General features: G+C 38.7%; 1 protein-coding gene across 1 annotated transcript in view; it reads left to right on the forward strand.

Moving 5' to 3' along the window:
* Positions 1 to 11,525: 11,525 nt before the first annotated feature.
* Adgrl4 (adhesion G protein-coupled receptor L4) overlaps positions 11,526 to 19,925 on the forward strand; it is an 89,843-nt gene continuing 81,443 nt past the window's right edge. Inside the window, exons 1-2 of the mRNA XM_057794222.1 lie at positions 11,526 to 11,628; positions 12,913 to 13,062. Coding sequence (XP_057650205.1) covers positions 11,607 to 11,628; positions 12,913 to 13,062 — 172 coding nt within the window. The 5' untranslated portion in view covers positions 11,526 to 11,606. The remainder of the gene's footprint in view (positions 11,629 to 12,912; positions 13,063 to 19,925) is intronic.

Consider the following 19,925-nt stretch of genomic DNA (forward strand, 5'->3'; position numbering starts at 1 on the left):
TGTGGTCAAACTTTGATTATACTGCTTTTTCCCATTTTTATTACTTCCTTATTTGCCTTCTAGCTTTCTTTGTTGAGAGTCTGATTGTACTAGAAGCCAAGACAAATCAGTTCAATGATGTATTTCATTAGCACAGGAATAACTCTGTATCTGTCAGAAGGACAATACAAAGCATTGTCCTTGGTGTGCCTTTACCCTGTTCTCATCCCCAGCTATCTCAACTCCAAACTAGTGATGTATCTGAGATAATTAATCAGTTAGAATTAAGCCTTCATACTTACAAATAAATCCCAAATTAATGATGAAAGGAGATGTGAGGGAAATCACCTACCAACTGAAGGATTGGGGTGCCCACTTCTGCCTATTTGCAGATGCTGTTTTTGGCTTGGCATGCCTCATGATTGGAAAATATCTTGGGGCCATAACTCTTTCTCCAAATCCAAAATAACTACTAGAATTCCACTTTTAACCACTATGTCATAAGCAACAGAATAAAATAGGCAAGGAGACAAAGGAACACCTAAGATTTCCAAATTTGAAATTCAAAGTTTGTACTAATACTTCAATAATCAGAACTCAGTCTCAGCTAGCCCAGATGCTGAGCAGACTGGGAAGGGCAAGCCATCTTTGAGGTTACCAGGTCCACAGCTTCAAGTAGAGGGCATCATTATCACAAACTAAATAAATGAAAATAGTAATTCTTAGGGAAACAATCAATAGAGCCATTATTGATAATTGTCCTGGCATGTAATTTTTATCATTTTTACCTAATTCTAACATCACTGAACTACATCATACCATGGCATTTTCATAATATGGGTGCATTGCTCAGTGTAACCCCTGAATTCATCATGAACATCCAGCAAGAAAGCTTGAATAAGAGATTGTCCTTTTCCCAACAGGAGGCAGCCTTTTCCCTCACCCTATAAAACACCAGAAGACTAATCATATCCTAAGGACCACACTATCCTCACTGCTAAGGTCTAAAGCCAACTTTGTTAACCTTACTTTTTTGCTATCCTCTACTAAGGCTGTTGTCTCACATGATCCCTGTTTAAAAAAAAAAAAAAGTAAAAAAGTAAAAAAAAAGGAGAAGAGAGAAAAATTCCTTCCACAGATATCCAATAAGAATTTCCTGGGATATATCCAACTAAATGTATTTAAATTTTGCTCTGGAGCAAACCTGCTTAAGCATGTTTGTAATCTTAGTCCTTGGGAAGGTCTTCTGAGATATGCAGCAATGGCCCATCTCTAAAACACTGGGAGAGAGAGAAGAGATAGAGACAGAGAGAAAGATAGAGGAAGAAAGACAGACAGAGAAAGGAAAGAGCAAGAAACAAAGTGCTTATGTTCTTAGAACGGCAGGTCCTCTTAGGAGCTCAAATTGAGATTGAATCCTCATTACACAATTAGAAGAGATAGGTCCCGGTAGGATCTTAACGAGGTGATTAGGGCTCTATGTTCAGGAAAGAACTAATTAACCCATGTGATTAATGCCTCGGGACTTACCTTGAGTGTGATTCCAATATAAAACCAGCTCGACCAGGTCACTGAGGTGGTCCCTGCCTCTCATGTTGTCCTGTGCTGCACTGAGATTTTGAAGACAAGAAGTTTATCTCTAGATCTGTATCCTCAAACTTATACCAGAACTAGTAGAAAAATAATCTATGTTCCCCGTAACTTACCCTGTCTTTGTTATTGTGCTATAAGCAATGGGAAGAAGGCTAAGATGCAAGGCAAGATCAACAACAGAGAAGAAGGCCCAGGTATCAGAATGCTCTTCAGTGGCCTCTATGCCCTCCAGCAGTATATAGCTTCTGAGAGACAGGTCTTACTTCCCCTTGTGGTAGGCTAAGTAATTCAATCTTGCCAGTTTTAGAGGTAGGCATTATCAGTCAATTTGGGTGCCAAGAAATCTTAGTTTTAATGCCAGCTGTTGACAGCCAGAAGTCTTAAAAAGCACCAGGGAGTCCCCTGAAAATTCAAATTTTGGGCCATCTCACCTAATGAAAAAAGGTACAAATGATTAATGCAAGATGTATATAACAATCTAGGATGAAGTGCATATAACATGCAGGGAATTAAGAAGTATCTGACATTATATTGCTCCTGGTATCTTAACTGATTATTGTTCTAATTGAATAATAATACTCGAATATCACTCAATGATGAAGTGATTTGATACTTGAAAAATGAATTATTACAAGAGAAGTTGAATAATATTATTTTTTAGGCTCTAGTTTATTTTCCAATATAATATTTTTATTAATTGCTTGGGAATTCCACATAATGTATCATTAATCAAACTCACTTCCCATTCCACATTCACCCTCTCATCCTTAGGCAATTCTACAAAAAAAGAAAAAAGAAAAAATACACCAAATACAATTTTTGTTACTCATGCACTCATTGGAACATAGTCAAACTCTTATTGGTTATCCCCTTGAAGATAACTGAATCCTTCCCCACACTCCACACCCATCCAGAAACCATCAGCTTTGAACAGTCTGCTCAGCATCCCTACTACGACTTTTAAGGACCCTTCAAAGGCTTCCTGTCTAGACTGTTTCTTTTGGGGGAGCGATCAGGGTTGAGGTGGAAGTTGTCATAGATGCCTTCACTGTCTCTCATTCTCTGTGAGTCTGCTGGCATTGATACCACTGCAGAAGCTTGCATCAGGCAAGTTCTTTTTACCACGCATACCCTTGTCCCAAATTGAGTAGTCCTGGACAGAGCCATGGAGTTACAGAAATTCTATTAAGAACAGATTCTTTTATGAACTCTATTACCTTGCAATAAAATCTCTGAATAGCACACTTTCAGTTCAAATAGCATTGTTTGTTAGGTGTGAGGCTTTTATGTTGACATACGCACAAAATTAATCCCTACTCTTGACAGCCTTGTAAGTCCTTCAGAAGACAGAAGACAACAAAACAAACAAGAGACAAGAGGAAATGGAACAAAATTAATGTATTTACAGGACAACCTTTAAGACCATAATAACACAGTGCCTCTCAAATGCTATGGTAATGGACCACAGAAAATGGTAAACAAGAGGCGTCACTTAAACATTGTACAAATCAACCTTATCAACTTTAGCTCCCACAGTAAAAGTGATGCATAAAATTAATTCCAGCTTTCCAAAAATAAAGGAAGTCAGTGAACAAAGGACTCACAACTTCAGTAAAAGATATTTTCATAAACTTTTCAAATGTCCTTTCCCTTAACTATAAACAAAATAAATTTTATGCTTAAAAAAATACAGAGGTTTGAAAAGCAAAAGAGGATATGTTACTACTGATAGGCTAGTAAGAATAATGAAATAAAATCAATAATAAATATGTCCAGTAATGAAAAATGCTAGTATTTTAATAGGAGCATCAGCAATTTTCCCTTATTAGAAATTAGAAAACACTAGAGTTGTTTTTTATAGAGTTTTCTTAAACAATATGAAGTGCCTAGATTAAGGAAATATTTATTTATAACTAGATTATAGGATTATCTTCTAATTCAACTAGGTAAAATAATCAATACACTTTTAAATGGAACCTCAAACTCAAGGGCCAATTATGTGGACAGTTAGTAGCTAGCTTCAGTCTTTTATAATAAAACAAATTCATAGCTAACTACCAATGTAAGTTAGAAATCTTTCTGTTTTAAAATAATGCACTTGCATTTTTTGTCAAGAAACCGGTTTCTAAATATCTGAATATCTGCATAAAAAATCACAGGAGTGAGGGTAAAGTTCAGTGTTAAGAGTTTTTGCCTGATATGAAAAAGCTTAGAACAGAATAGAAACAGAACCCTCAAATAATAAATAAAAGAAAAATTCCTTATCTTCTACATTTCTGGCCTCGTCAATCATATTTAGCCACAAAAATAATGCATTACTGTTTCCTAACTATACCTTAAATAATTTTCCTGACATTTCACAAACAAGATTCAGTTGAAAAGATACAGTTTTAACTCTGCCCTGCTTTCAAAAGATGCAGTTTTCAACTGTGTTTCTGGCCCCCGGAAGTTCATTTGTGGAAACGCTCTTGGAAATATTACTGGGTCCTAATAGCATCATTGTGAATAAGTGGCTACAACACCGTATGTTAGTCATACAGCAAGGAAACACAATGGTGGCGACAACTTTTAAAACAATTGTTCCACATATTATGTTGCTAAATAAAGATCTTGAATAAGTTGCTAGAATAATGATTATGTAGTATAAAGCATTTTAGAGAAATGGTACAGCTGCTTCATAAAATGATCTGAGACATATATCAGTAAAATAGAACTATATGATAGTCTCTTATAACTGTGCTAATTTATGAGGGATGCGCCAGTAATATGTGGAATCAGAATTTTTGAAAGATTAGACGATGACCTTCAAATTTGTCTAATCACTTCATTATGGCTAAAATTATATTTGCAATCAATGGAGTTGATATTGTTTATGATTATATATAACATAGAATGAGAAATGAAGAAAATTAACAACCATGATGTTATATAAAAAAAAAACTTAAAATAAGAAAAAGTACAAAAACGTATCAGTTAATGTAATCTAGACTTTCAAGGCACTTTCTACTTAAGCCAATATCCCTTCCCAGAAGGCTATTAATAAAACATGTTATAAAGGAAAATTAAATCTTGGCCAAAATTAAAGGTGTGTGACAAAGCAGAAAGAGTGTGTCTAAAAAGATAATTCCCAGTGTGATAGGAAGTAAAAAAAAAAAACGATGCTCCTCAGGTCTCTGAACCACGACTTGTATCTTCCATGTGTTCATCACCAACAATGGATGCAAGTTGCTCTTACTACTCAATTATAATATTTAATTTTCCTAAAATAAATGATCAATTGTGAAGAATTATATGAAGATAAAATAAACTAGCGATTGAAAAAGCCCAAAGGTAGATGAAGTTTAATATAATGTATAATGCATTGCAAACCTGAAGAAATTATTTAAATTACTCATGCATCCTGATGGATTTGGTAACCTCTTGAGATGTTATTCAGAGCAATTTGATGAACCAGAGCAATCAACTCTGAATGAATCAGCACTATGACATGTGGGAAGCAGAGCTAAAATGTGTAACACTATTAAATAGAAAGCTATCTCACTGCGGTATCTGTTTTAGAAGCGCTGTCCTTTGAAAAGATGAGGTCACTTTAATATTTGTATGACAGGGAAAAGATCCAAACAAAGGAAGATAAATTAATGAAACAATTTGGAAGTCTGACAAAAGGCAAATAATTAGCCTCTGTCTCTGTCTCTCTCTCTCCCTCCCTCCCTCCCTCCCTCCCTCCCTCTTTCCCTCTCTCTCTCTCTCTCTCTCTCTCTCTCTCTCTCCTTCTAACCCTCCTCCCTCCCTCTACCTCTCTGTACCTTCCCTTCCTTCTCCATGTCTGGTTCAGAAGGCTCTATTTCTAAGTTTGAATTCCAGTTTATAAATCTTCAGAAGTGGAATATTTTTTTTTCGAGACAGGATTTCTCCGTAGCTTTTGGTTCCTGTCCTGGAACTAGCTCTTGTAGACCAGGCTGGCCTCGAACTTACAAAGATCCACCTGCCTCTGCCTCCCGAGTGCTGGGATTAAAGGCGTGTGCCACCACCACCCGGCCAGAAGTGAAATCTTAAGAGAGAACCAGTCATGCAGAATAGAAAACTGTTCTCAGAATATTGAAAAGATTAGTGATTTTTCTGAAGGTCACAAAACAGCCTGGAAAAGAACTCTGGTCCCCTCCCTTCCATGAAACAATGAAAATCTTCACATGCTCTGACCCGTTTCTACTGAGAGAATCCCCAGCTAGAAAACTAGACAAGTATTCCTGCTCACACTCAGGAAGTCAGCTTTGAAAATGTTCTTTTAAATACCTCATAATTGGATGATACTTAAGTACAAATGTATATTAAGACAATAATTTTACATATTATGGGGATGTGATATGCATGCATATGTGTGTTTGCATGTGTAGGAGGTCATATGTGCTTGTCCGTGTGCATAGTAGAGTTTGATATCGGGTGTCTTTCTCGCTTGTTCTTCCCCTTACGCACTGAGTGAGGGAAGATCTCTAACTTTGAAATCAGAGCTCACCAGTTTGGCTACTCTCCTAGCCCACTTGCCCTAGGAACCCTGTTTTCTCCACCAGTGCTGGGTTTCAGTTGGGCTTCAGATCCTCCTTTGCATTTACCTCCACTCTTGAGTGACAAGAGGTTTGTTAGCTGAACTGTCTCCCAGCCCTATTTTTGATATAATGTATTTACAAAACTCCGAAACATACAGAGGACACACATTTTGAGATGTGCTTGAAGTATCTAGGTCTGAACACTACAATAGCTCCTTATTCTTTTATTAGTTCATGAACTAACGAGAAGACAAAACGGAAAGACTTGCCCCTGCATCCTATTTCGAAACTTGAATTCCTATTCAAATAATTAAGTTCAGCTTTTGTTTTGTTGTTGTTGTTGTTTTAATGAATACGGGAAAATACAGGCCCTTGCAGTAGCAATGCCATAAAATGTGTCTGGAACACAGAAGATACCCGAGGCAAGCACTTCCAGCGAATCTCCCAACACAAAATAGCATTTTGAACAGATTTGACTATGCACTGTTGTATAAATGCATTTACTCATGGAGCCAGTCAATGAGAGCCACTGATCTGCTGTCCTTGTTGCTGTGCTACAGCAGTGTAACTAAGCTAGTCTGGAACTAACTATATAGACAAGACTCCAGGGGGGCTTTCTGCTTCCAAGCACCTAACAATCAGCCATTAACTGATTACATGATTATAATAGTGATACATAACTACAGAACGACAGCCCTGACTCTGCATTCCAAGAAACCAGGTGAAGTAAGACCTAAAACAGACAAGTCCGTGTGTCACTCAGCCCCCCTCCCTCTCTGGCTAATGCTTCATATTTATTTATTTATTTATTTATTTATTTTCTATTTTACTTTATTCATTTCACAGGCCAACCACAGTTTCCTCTTCACCCTCTCTTCCCCTCCACCACCTCCCACCAACCCACCCCTATTCACTCCTCAGAAAGGGCAAGGCCTTGTTGTAGACTTTGTTGACTCCCCATGGGAGGCCTTACCTTTATCTGTTCTTGAGAGTTGTCATAGGCTATGGGAGCTGAGACAGTACTAAAGCTTTTTAACTTTTTAATATTAATCATACTGTATCAAATTAGTATTCATTTACACATAATTCAAATTATTTCTTCAATTTTCTATAGTATGTTTGCTAAGTGTAGACTGTGAATTTTGTATTTGTGCACCGTTTTGTTTTCTATTTGAGACAGTATCATCTCTCCGACTGATCTCAGAATCACAATGTAGCCAAGCATACCTCCTTTTCTGATCCTCTCTCCACCTCCAGCGTTCTGGGATGAGAAGCCTGGGCTTTTGCACACTAGGATAGCATTCTACCAACTGAGTTGCACTCCAGGTCCTGTTAGTGCTGCCTTTGAAGCTACTTGAACAATTCTGGAAAACTCTACATAGAAACTTGTGTTCCACTTAACAGCCTAAAGAAACAGAAAATGTGAAGTCATAATGAATCACTTCAAAGATGTGAAGTCATAACGAATTACTTCAATTTACAAATGGGAGATGAAAATTCACTAACTTTAGCAAGCATGAATGGTGGAGAATAACTAATATTTAGAGCAATAATCACAGGCCTGGAAAGAATCCAACCACAAGATTTATGATAAAAAAAATGTTATTCTAACCAAAGAATGGGCAAAGGGCATAGCATTCCTAGCACTGGCCTTTGTGGGAAAGATAACCATGGCTCTGGATAATGTCTTCATACCCTGAGAATTGATGTCTTATATTAGGTGTGTTCAATGTTACAAGAAAAGTACATTTAGTATGTAGTGTGTACCACACTGAGTTACACACACTGTCCTCTGACAGGTGGGTGGTGTTGCTTCAATGTAATATAATCAATTGACAACCAGCAATTTTTCCAGAGTCCACTATATGAAGTGAAGTGCTAAGCCCAGATCTACACAGTTTGACCTTCTCAAGGTCACCTCAAGGCTACCCTCTTGAAGATAGAAGTAAGACAAAACATTAACACCTCACATTTTGAGATGGAATGGACTAGTGTGCCAATCTTTCTCCAAAACCACAGACAGGATCCTTATTGTGCTTTAAGCAAAGTAAAGTCTTAGGTGACTGCGGTCTTCAAAGGTTCAACATGAGGCTAGAGAGACGGCTTGGAAATTCAAGACACATATTACTCTTGTAGAGGACTGAGGTTCAGTTCCCAGCACCTACCACAGACAGCTCACAACTGACTGTAATTCCAATTACAGAGCAATCACCAAACACCCTCTTCTTGCCTTCATCGACACTGCGCTTGTGTACATTAGGTCACACCGACAGACACACGTATAATTCCTTTGTAATCCCTGCTTTTAAAATAGGTTTTTCTTCACTGACAAAATATTTTTATTGAAAAGTCCCAGTGCCTTTCTAAAGTACTATAAAGACAATGGATTTGGAGTCATACACTGAACTCATATCTAATCTGTCACACAATACAGACTTTCTCAAACAATGCACGTTAAAATGATTCTGATCTTACAATGAGCAATCTTAAAACCACAAGCACCATTAAACACTCTGTGTCCTTTGTTTGACATCATTTTCGAAGTATGAATAAGCTCCCAGCTTTTAATAGGCACAAACCAAGAAAACATATTTATGCAGCATTCAAGAGCTAATTTGCTTTTTTTAATTTTTATACAAGAATAACATTTGAGAAGATTTTGCTATCTTCTCTTATCTTTGGGAAAATCTAAAGGTTAAATGTGTGTGTCAGATAGGTGGAGTAAATTATTTTAGATTAATGACGTTTTCAAATAGGTTCTGTGTTGGTGTATAACTTTTCTCATAAAATAATGAATTTCTTTATTTAAGCCCTTTGAATATAGTTTTTACAAATGTACATTGAAATTCAACTTCATTTAACCTAAAAACCTCAGACCACACAGATTGATTCAGGTCACTAGAATGCCGCTAGTTTAACACAATGATTGCAGAATCCTACTCTTTTTCCTTCCAAAATGAGTCCTTATCCAGGCTTTAAGGCATGGGTAAAAGAATGTAACCTTTCCCACATATAACAAATTGATCACCCCCATAATCTCTGCCTCAATGGCAATCAAAGCAAGCCATGGTTAGAAGACATGGCTATCCACGCATGGCTACACCAAATCGGCTGGGTCGTTCTGGCTTCACATAGCTCTTTCAGGAATCTACCCATGTCTCCTCAGCACCAGCAGGCTGGTCTTGCCCAGGAGATTACTGTCTGTTTCTTTAATTATGGTCAGATTGCTCCTTGCCTTGGAAAGTTCCTTGGGCTTCTTCATCCAGATACTTGTAGAATTCCCCATTGCATTGCTATCCAGTGTTTAAAAAGAGAAAAGGAGAATAAGGACATTATTCTTTTAATAAATAAACATGAAATGTAAGCACTCAGATCACCTTTTGACCTCCCTGACCAAACTCTCTGACAGCTCCACCTTCTTGACACAATCTTCATAGGGGAGCACCATGAGAGAAAGATCACCTACAACATGGGCTTGGAGCAAAATATCCTGAGCTGTCATCCAGGCCAGCTCCTTGGGCTAGCTGTAGGACTGTGGGGAAGTCACATGATATTCTGGCCCTCATTTTCTTTACAGGTAATAGAATCATTCTCAGAGACAGTATTTATTTATTTGTTTGTTTGTTTATTTATTTATTTTATTTATCTCACCTTAAATTAAGCTAGGAAGAGTCAGGAATCCTGTGAAGGATAAAGGGCGTGTGATCCCTGCGTAAGCTCTGGCATCTTAGCGGCTGGTTCCTAGCTGCCTCATTATTGTAAGATCCGCAGAGTTGAGGGACACTGATGCTCATTGTGAGAAGAGGCTCTGTACAAAGGTAGATTCTCGGCAGTCTTCCTCAGCAGACGCCCTGGATGTGTCTGAGCTGTGCCCTACTTCCTAACGTATGGCTCATGCACATAAACAGTCTCTTCAGCTTGCTCACACCAGGGCACACTGGTTTAAGCATACCGTTGGATGAATTTGGGAGTCACACGCACTCAGCAAGGTATGTGACTCCGCTTTATCCCAAGATTCCCTGTTGTGCATTCCTGGGGTCCGTCTCCCAGCTTGCCCCAATCTCAGGCAAATATGTGTCTAATTTCTATTATTATAAATTAGTTTGTCTGCAAGTTAATTTTAATTTCAAGCTAGAATTATTTCTTTTTTCTAGTTTGAGTAATTGTATTTATTTACTTATTTAAAATTATGGCCACGTTTCCCTTTTGGAGCTCCTCACAGATCCTCCCAATCTCCTACCCTGATTAAGTCAACTTAGTTTCTCCTCTCTTCCCCATCCAAATAAATGAGAATCAGGAGAAACAGAGGAGGGTGGTTCTGGGGAGAGGGGAGATGGGGGAGGAGGAATGCCAGAAGAGGAAACTGCAGTCAGGATGTAATGTATGAGAGAAGATCAAAATATATGTCAAAAAACTTTTTAAAAACAAAAAAAAAAAAATACCCAAACAACGCTAAACAAAAAGCCCATAAAATAATATTTATCTGCTTTGTGTTGACAGTTCTTGGTCATGGGGGCAGCCTTGAACTGTGCTCGAGATACCTAGTGACTCTTCACTGGAGAAAACTGATTTCCCTTTCCTTGCTAATAGCTTCTTGTTTGGACGTGGGACTTAGTGCCCAGTGTCTGGTTTGAACCAGTGCAGGTCTCATGCATGCTATTACAGTCTGTGTGAGTTCACTTCTGTATGGGTCTTGCTGTGTCTGGAAGATGCTGTTTCCTTGGAGGATCTTATTATTTTTCCTCCTTTTCTATTCTCCAACCTGAAAGACAGTCACTGACGTAACGGACTCGTGCACAAACAGTTAAAACAAAACTGGGTATGATGCACAGCTTGTCCAGGGGTGTGATGAGTGGGGGGCGCAATGGTGAATCGCCCTTGACATTTAGCTGGAAAAGAGAAAACATTTTTTGCTTCCACATTTTTTAGTCGCAAAGCGTGACGTTTAGTTTTACTTGTTTCTTTATATGTCACTCTTTCTTTAACCACAGTTTTGCTCCTGGGTCCTTAAATCAGGTGAAAACTGAGCACTGAGCTGGTGCCTCAGGGACCCTGGGCTCCTCTTGCCACTTTGGCCCCTTTGCCTTTCAGAACAGCTATCAGTGGGACTCAGAGGCTCTCTTCTGGACGCTATCCCAGAATGAGCTCCCAATAGGTCTCAGAGATCTGTGAGTACAAGTTTTCAGGACACTATAGTGGGTGCTCCTGGAGCATATGGGAAGCCGCATCAGAGGCCCCACTGTGCTCCTCTAGGAAATTTGAGGCCACAGCCTGGGAATGGAGCCCAGGCTGTTTGGGTGAAGGGGCCTGGCGCCGGACGTGGCCTGCAGACTCAGGGCTGTGCACATATTCACACAAAAGAGGCCGGAAAGTGACAGGAGGAAACTGTGCGTCACAGGGGACTGAGCTGGACCCTGCCGCGCCTGCCCAGCTCCAGGACAGACCCGCACTCCAGCCTTGAGCGCTCTGCCGCCAGCTCCGTGGCTTCCAATGAGACTCCTCCCGCTTCTAGGTGAGTATGGGCTGGGCCTAGGAGGCAGCCTAGCGCCCACCTGCAGGGAACCAGGGAATGAGACTTTTCACTAGCTGGGGTTCAAGTGTTAAGTGTGTCTGGCAAGGTCTCCAAGGAAAAGAGACTCGGGCTTTCACAGGATGTTTTTCTGCTTGGCCTTTTCACTTTGGACCTTGCTACTCACGACCCGGGGCTTTTACCTCTTTATTTTTCCTGGAGAAATCCCGAAAGTCCTCGAAGTCTCAGACTTTGACCTTTCTTGTGATCGCCTCCAAGAAACTTGGGAAATCTAAACCGCAAATGCTTGAGAGAGGCTTCCTGACATTTTTAAAGCTACTGCCTGCCTGGAGTTTGGGTTCATTTAAAATCCTGTTTTGGTGATTCATGGGGAGAAGTAATAAATCACTTCTTTGAAGGCAAATTAATCCAGGTTTAGGAAGTACATATAGTCTTATAAAGGGCTGGGACTTAGAACTGACTGTGTAAGACTCTCTGGGTACCAGATAAGGACCATTTATCCAAGATAACTCTTTTTTGGGAACAATGGCTTTGTGATTCATCCCTGTTCCGTTCCAAGCGTGCTTTTAAGTGGTCCTGGAACAGGACAATAAAAAGCAACGCTCTATGATTTTGCTTATCGTTTCCCACAGCCTTCAAAACAGTTTTGTTTGTCACGTTGGGCAGGTGTCCTGTGGATGAGAGCCCAATCACAGAACAGTGTGCTGAACTTTGTTTTCATTTCTCCTAATACAAGATACCCTAAAAGGCATTTTTGTCCTGAAAAGAGCAGAATGACAATTGCCAGAACACTGGTGAAGGGCAGGGACATGCATTTCTTCTCGTAGATATGACAAGTAACGTCTTTAAAATAAAAGATTTTAGTTTGTGGAGACCCAGATACTCAATTTACTGTGGTTTCTGGAGGGAAAAGGTAACTCCCAAAGCAAGAGAAGGGAAATTGCTTTGTAATCAGGCTATACCTTTGCAAGTAACCGCTTCACTTCAGCGGCATGAGATACTGAGTTTCCTGGACTGGATGACCTCATAGTTTTTATCATAAGGCTGAATTATCTATTATGTTTTAGTTTTACTGAAACTTATAAGTTCCTTAATCTTTAGGTCTAGTCACTTTTCTTCCAAGGTTTAACTAAATGAGTTATTGGGAACTTTTCATAATACACGTTTTTAGATAAAAAGAAACAAGAGCACTGTGGAGTGTTGATCTTTAACACAAGAATGGGAAGTTTCCTGGTTTTGATAAGGTCTATGTTTGATTTTATTTAGTGGGTTTCTCCACTTTGTTGAATTGCTCCTACACACAAAATTGCACCAAGACACCGTGTCTACCAAATGCCAAGTGTGAAATCCACAATGGTGTGGAAGCCTGCTTCTGTGGTGTGGGGTTCTCTGGAAACGGCGTCACGATTTGTGAAGGTAAATAGTCTTGATCTCTTCTGATCTGCTCATGAGATTCAGTTCTGAGGCAGCTCCTTGTCTGCTCTCCACAAATAAACAGAAATCACTTGTTTTGCTAAGCTCATGTGAATCTAAGAAAGAAACCTAGTTAACTGATCAACAAGCAGAACTTCTTATGTCAAAATGTATTTTTAGTATTGGTATTGATTTATCCCATCATACTTTTTGCTTTGAAAGTTAAAGATTGCTATGTCGTTGAGCCCGAAAGTCAAAACACAAAGAAGAGAATCAATAGCTCTAAAAGGTCCCAGAGCCCAGTCGACGTTGGCATGTGTGCTCCTTAGATGTTTTCTGTAGTAGCAAACTACTTAATTTCAGTTTGGTGTTAAGCGTAGGAAATAGAATTGTATTGTGGTAGCGCACACTTGTAATCAGAATGCTTTGTGGACGGACAAACAGAAAGATTGCAGGTTTGGGGGAAGTCTGCCCAGTACAGATCCTCTCAGAAGAAAAGACAAAGAAAGAAAAGAAAGAGAGAGGGAGGTATAGAGAGAAAGGAAAAGGGTAGAGAAGAAAGAGAGAGAAGGGAGAGACAGAGGAGTAGAAGGATGGAGAAAGGAAGGAGGAGAAAAGAGAATTTTAAAATAGATTCTTCTCTATGATAGATTCTTTCCATAGAATATCCTGGTGGCGCCTGGGCAGAGCCTGGTGGGAAGGGCCTTTGTAAGGTGCAATTCAGAGAATTGACTGGATAGGGTGAATGCCACCTAGTAATCTAATTGAGCTGTAGTCTCTCAGCCAGTGTTTCTCCCTGGCAGCAAGACTCACTTCCTCTTTCTTATTTCCCATGATCCTCAACAGAGGCTAATTTTAAGTAGATCATTAGAGAAACATTCTATACCGAGAGACAGAAAAAGGAAAAGAGGTTGTAAGACATATAAATTAATTTCAAATATAATTAAGTAGTACGTTCACATTAGAGCTATGTGGTGTTATATTCCTAAATGTATTTAAGAACACATGGACTTTTTCTAATTAAGCTAAGCTAGGATATTGTGCTTTGTTAATATTGCATGCTGTTGCTTATAGCATAAACAAGTTGTGTCTCGTGATTTAACTTGATAGGGTCTTAAAAAGATTAAATATGCAGCATATAGTAAAATCCAAACCTCATCATAATTAGTTTAATGCTTAAAAAATGTACAGCTAAGATGCGGTTTGCTTAATGGTGCATTAGATCAGCCGTTTCTGTTCTTACATCCAGCCAGAATTTGTAATATACTATTTTACAAGCACTACAAAATACTTACCATAAATAATCACAGATTTTTTAGTGTGTATTTAATTGAATAGCATGAAGGCAAGCTGATAGCTCAATGACCTTCAAAATATTGCTTCCAATATATCAGCATGCTTTCCCACTAATCATTGCAAACTATTCTGTGGCACTAAAAGACACCATTGCCTTTCCGTGATTTAGATACTTTTACTTTCATGATTATCATCATTAACATCAATAAACTTTTGGTTTGGGCCTTTGACAACCAATGAGCTAATAATCATGATTTTTATGACTTATTTGAAAAATACATGTTCCAATACACAGCGTTGTCTCTGCTTCTACTGCCTGCAAAAAAGAAAGAAAAGGAAAGTATTTTTCATTGGGAGAAAAAAAAAACTACTGAAAGACTTGTGACTTGCAATTTCTTCTCACTCTGAACCAATTGGTAATGGGAGTTATTTCTTTTTATAAATACATTAACTTAAATGCCATTTCTACTTAAAGGAAGTTCCATATTCACTTGATTTAGTAGTCATTATCTAAGTTTGTAATGTCTTCCCAAACTGCTAAAGAGTGATTTTCCTCTTTTCAACATCGTTTTCAGTAGGTATGCTAATATGTTCTTTAGAATTAAACTTAAAACATTACATTTTCAATTACTGAAATTGTAGATTATATGTTGGCTATGAAGATCTTTTTGTTGGATTTTTTACCTCTAAATAGATATACATCATATTTCTTATGTGTCTTTGCAAGCTTGGCACTGCATCAGTAAGAAATGTCTGAGTAGGATTTCAGCTATAAAGATGCCAAGTGATTTAAAATTAGAAGTTGGTTTTTTCCAGTATCAAAGCCATCAGCATCATGATCACTAGAGAATTTGATTTTTTAGAAATACCAGAGACAAGTTTCAGTGATAGCTCACTCCCACTAACTATATGACAAGAGTCCATTTTAAACAGTCACATACAATATGGCTTGCATGGTTCCAAGCAAACAAGACTTAATAATGAATTAATCTTACCTAATCAATTTGTCAATTGACAGGGAGTCATTGGTAACCTTTATCATCATTATCCTCATCACTGTCATCACTGAGACTGATATTAAGTATTGCACATTGATCCCAAGGCCCGTGTTAGTACAGTGCCTCCCCTGTTAGAGGTCCCTTTTATCTTTGGAGAATGGGTCAAGGAATGCAACCAAGAAGTGGTGAAAAGAATTGGTTAACAAGTGTTGTCCAATTCTACAGCTGTAACTTTTCTTTAAATAACAATATATACAAATTTATGCATATTTTATATATATATATATACCTCCTCCTGAATTCTGCCCATTTACTGTTGCTTGTATGTTTATGGTTTTAGGGCTGACCACTTGGTAGTATATAGCCAACTAAGTTTGTTCTCACCTAGGGAAGACTAATTCTTCCTGTCAGTGATCATTATTTGACTGTAGCTTTCCCTCTAGTGATAGGGCCTTGTGAGTGCTCTTCATCCATGTTGATATATCAATTGGTACTGTTATTTTTCAAATTCTGTATAGGCTACCATAGTAGATGCAGCTTGTCTGTCCTATGTGGAAGACTCAGTCTCTCAGCAAACGTTCTAGTCCTCTGGCTCTTACAACATTTCTGTCCCCTCTTTTGTGATTTGTCTGAGCCTTAGGTGTAAGGGTTTTTTGTATTGTAGGTGTATCAGCAGAAGCTGTACAACTATGGTCAATTGTTCTCTGCATTCTAACCATTTGAGGCTTTCTGAAATTGTCTCCATATACTGTAAAAGGAGCTTCATTGATGCACGTTAAGAGCTATACTTCCCTGTGGGTATAAGAGGAAGTACTTGGAGAGCAGTTAGAAAATTTACTTGTATCAGGGAGTACCAACAGTAGGTCCTCCTCTGAGTTCAATGGCTTCATTGGTCATAGGCAGTTGGCTTGAAATACCCCCATGACCTAGATTGAAAAAATAAACAAGGAAGTCTTTGGTGTAGGACTAAGTGGAGTAGCTAAATAATATCCGTATTAATGACTGTGAAGTGGTGCTGTAAAGTGAATCCGTAGGATGCAGGAGCATGACAAGTAGAAATGAATTGAGTCTGATAGAAAAATAAATTATATTTGTCGAGATGTCCAAAGTATCAATGAGAAAGCAGGAAAATGCACAATATTGGCTAATAAAGAGTCTGTACAATTTATATAATGTGACTTTTTTTCACTGGAGTAAACTAAACAACAAAAAAGCAGTAAAGAAGATCTAGAAGTTGAACTCACCTGAAGTTTTCCAGAAGTCCTAAATATTTCATGCTTGAAGGCAGAATGCACCACCTGTAGAGCTCGTCAGGATGTTGATGTTGTGAATGTGATTTGATTAGCAAAGAGGAGACATTATGAAATCTTAACTTCATTAAAAAGATGAACCTATAGGGTAGAGTAGGCAAATAAATAACAATACATCAAAGACTGCTGTAGAAACATCAGGACTTCATGTTTGACAACCACATCATAGTCAATGCACTTCTACCCAGTACATGTTCAGCTTTAAGTTAAATTTTTTTGAACCTAAAGGATAGGTACGATTTGGACATCCACATTCCACTATAACTGGTCATAGTAGCATTTATTAAACACCATGCCACAGCTTTTTTGCACGCCAGAAAAAAGAGCCATGGAAATGTAATCTCCACATTCCCTAGGTAGAAACAGTACTCAGACCCTGGACCCATGACTTTCTAACAATGACAATGAATGCCAACATATTCTTAACCAGCTGATCTAATCAGGGTAGCACAGCCTTTAAAGTTAGGTCAAGACTGCAATGCCCTGGAGCAGAAATTAGATATTAAAGAGACATATAGAGATAATGGTCATAGTTTATTTGAAAATTTCGTAGTAGCCAGATATTTGAGGGTACTTTAAAAAAAGAAGAAATAAGGCATATATATTTTAATGTATAATAAAAAGGCTCGGGAAATTGTTAAAGCTATTTTATACTAACACAGGATTTCTTAGTTTTGCTATATTTGTTGCTATTAATTATGCATTTCAGCACACTTCTGGTTGCATTCTGCTGTACAACTACTGTAGGTGTGAGAAGGAAGAGAGCATTCCCCCATGAAATAAGGAGGAAAGTATGAAAAGCCAGTAAGAGGAGAAGGTTTGCGTGCCTATGGATTTTTCTCTATATATATAAATCACAACACCCGTACGATACAGGGTTTATGTAAGTGTGAGAATGGATGTGAGAGACTGGCTCCCTCCTGGCAGAAACCTTGACTATGTAGAGCAAAGGTTGGGGTGTGGACAGAGTGGGAGCAAGACAAACAGCTGCCCCAGGTGGGTACAGGAAGTGTCAGGAAGGATGCAGTGTTGATCGCTTGTGCACATGTGTAAACATCTTTTCATAGCTTGGAACATAGCTATCCTGAAACAACCTGGTGAAAACCATGAGGTACTGGTTCTCTTTGTAAATGTGACACACTTCACAAGGCAGCATTCGTGGCCAGCAAGATGGTTCCACTGGTGAAGGAGCTTACCACCAAATGCAGTGACATGAGTCCTGTCCCCAGGGTCCATGTGGTGGAAGGAAAGAAGCTACAGTCTCCAGAAAGTTGTCCTGTGACCTCACAGACTCTGTGACCACTTGATCCTACACACACGAGCACATTCACACACAAAAAAACAACAAATAATGCAATAAAAATAAATAATAACTGATAAATAAAAATAAGTTTTCATCATTATCTAAGGAGGAGCACACAGATGCTTATAGAACTCTACTGGAAGGATGTTCTCATAATGTGACACCAGCAAAGGTATACAGACAATGTCTGAGCAGCTTCCTAAGGATTGAGACTAAATATCTATGGACTCAGAATGTGGAAGGAGTATTCAGTCAAAGACACACACAATTCCAGCTAGGATAAAACAAAAATAAAATAAAAGCAACCTTGACTGATTTTGTGTGAAACTTAGATCTTCAGCAGAGAGTTGGGCCGTTCTTGGCAATAATTCTTCCCTCACTGCTCCTTCCTCCCCATCTTTCCTCTTTTTCCTTCTCCTCTCTTGTCCTGCCTTCCTTTGCTCTTTTTTAAAAAGACATTTTTTTTTAAGTGTGTGACTGCCTACATCTGTGTGTGTGCATGTGTGACAGAGGGGCCTCAGGAAATCAGAAGAGGGTGTCTGAGATGCTGGAACTAGAGTTGTGGGCTGTGAGTTTTCATGAAAGTACTGGGAACTGAACCCCAGGCCTCTGCAAGAGCAATAAATGCTCTTGACATCTGATCCATCTCCCCAGCTCACAGCCAACAGGTGGTACACACACATACATCCAGGCAAATATTCATACTTTTTCCCCTTTAATGAAAAAAAACGTATTTTTCTCACATAATATATTCTGAATATTTTCCCCTACATATATTGCAATTAGTTCCTTCCCACCTCCCCTCCTATCCATATCCACTCCGATTTAGTCTTTCAATTCAAAGCATACATCTACTAAGAGATAATAATATAACAGTATAATGGAGTGGAGTGGAGTGGAGTGTAGTATGGTATGATAAAACAAAAGAATACACCAAAAATTGTACAAAACAAACTAGCAGAAGGAAAGAGATCAAGAGAAGACATGAGAAATGGAGACCAACTCATTTGCACACTCACAAAAGCCATACATATACATAAAAAGTCTGGTGCAGAAATGTGCAGGCTGTATTGCTGCCTCTGCCTCTGTGGGTTCATATGTGCTCACAAAAGTCTTATTTCAGTGTTGTCTTTCATCTCCTCTGGTTCTTACACTCTTTTTGTTTCCTGTTCTGCAAGAAACCCTGAGCCATGAGGGGAAGGATTTGATGGAGACATCCCTTTAAGGGCTGAAAGTTCCAAGGTCTCTCACTCTGTGGGTAATACTGGCTGTGGGTGTCTACACTGGTTCCCATCTGCTGCAGGAAGAAACCTCTCTGGTGCTGGATGAGCAAGGCACTGATATATGAGTATAGCAGGATGTCATTAAGCATCATTTTACTTTATTTTTTGTTAACAGTGGTATTTGGTTTTACTGTAAGACACTGGGCTATCTAATTTCATGTTCTTGGTCACCCAAGCATTGTTGGGTAAGGGTACTTTGAGTAAAATCAAATACTGGTTTTTTAACCCAACAAGATTTGTGCCACCATTGTCCTAGCATATCTTGTAGTCAGGAAACCATTGTAGATTAAAGGGTTTGTGGCTGGCATGATGTTTACATTTCTCTTTTGATAGCCTGAGTAGTACCGTACTGAACCCAAGATGCTAGCATGTAGGAGTAAAAGCTCTATGAGAGAATCAGTTTGATTCTCTCACATTCAATGAGTTGAATAGGTGTTGTCTTCAGCAGTGGAATGTCACAGTTAGTTTGTGGAGAGCAACCTACAGTCTTGGCAATAGCCTGGATTGTTTGGGTATTCCAATCAGACTCTTTTAGCCAATAATTCAATTAGATGTTACCCATTCCTAAAACTGGAAGCTTCATTGAGCAACAAAAAGTAGGCAATTGGGACTGTGTCTCCCCACTATTTGGTAAGTTCAGTTATATTTCCTTCATATAGATATATATTTTAAGGAG

This window comes from Chionomys nivalis, chromosome 18, assembly GCF_950005125.1.
Source record: "Chionomys nivalis chromosome 18, mChiNiv1.1, whole genome shotgun sequence".
Classification (NCBI taxonomy): Eukaryota; Metazoa; Chordata; class Mammalia; order Rodentia; family Cricetidae; genus Chionomys; species Chionomys nivalis.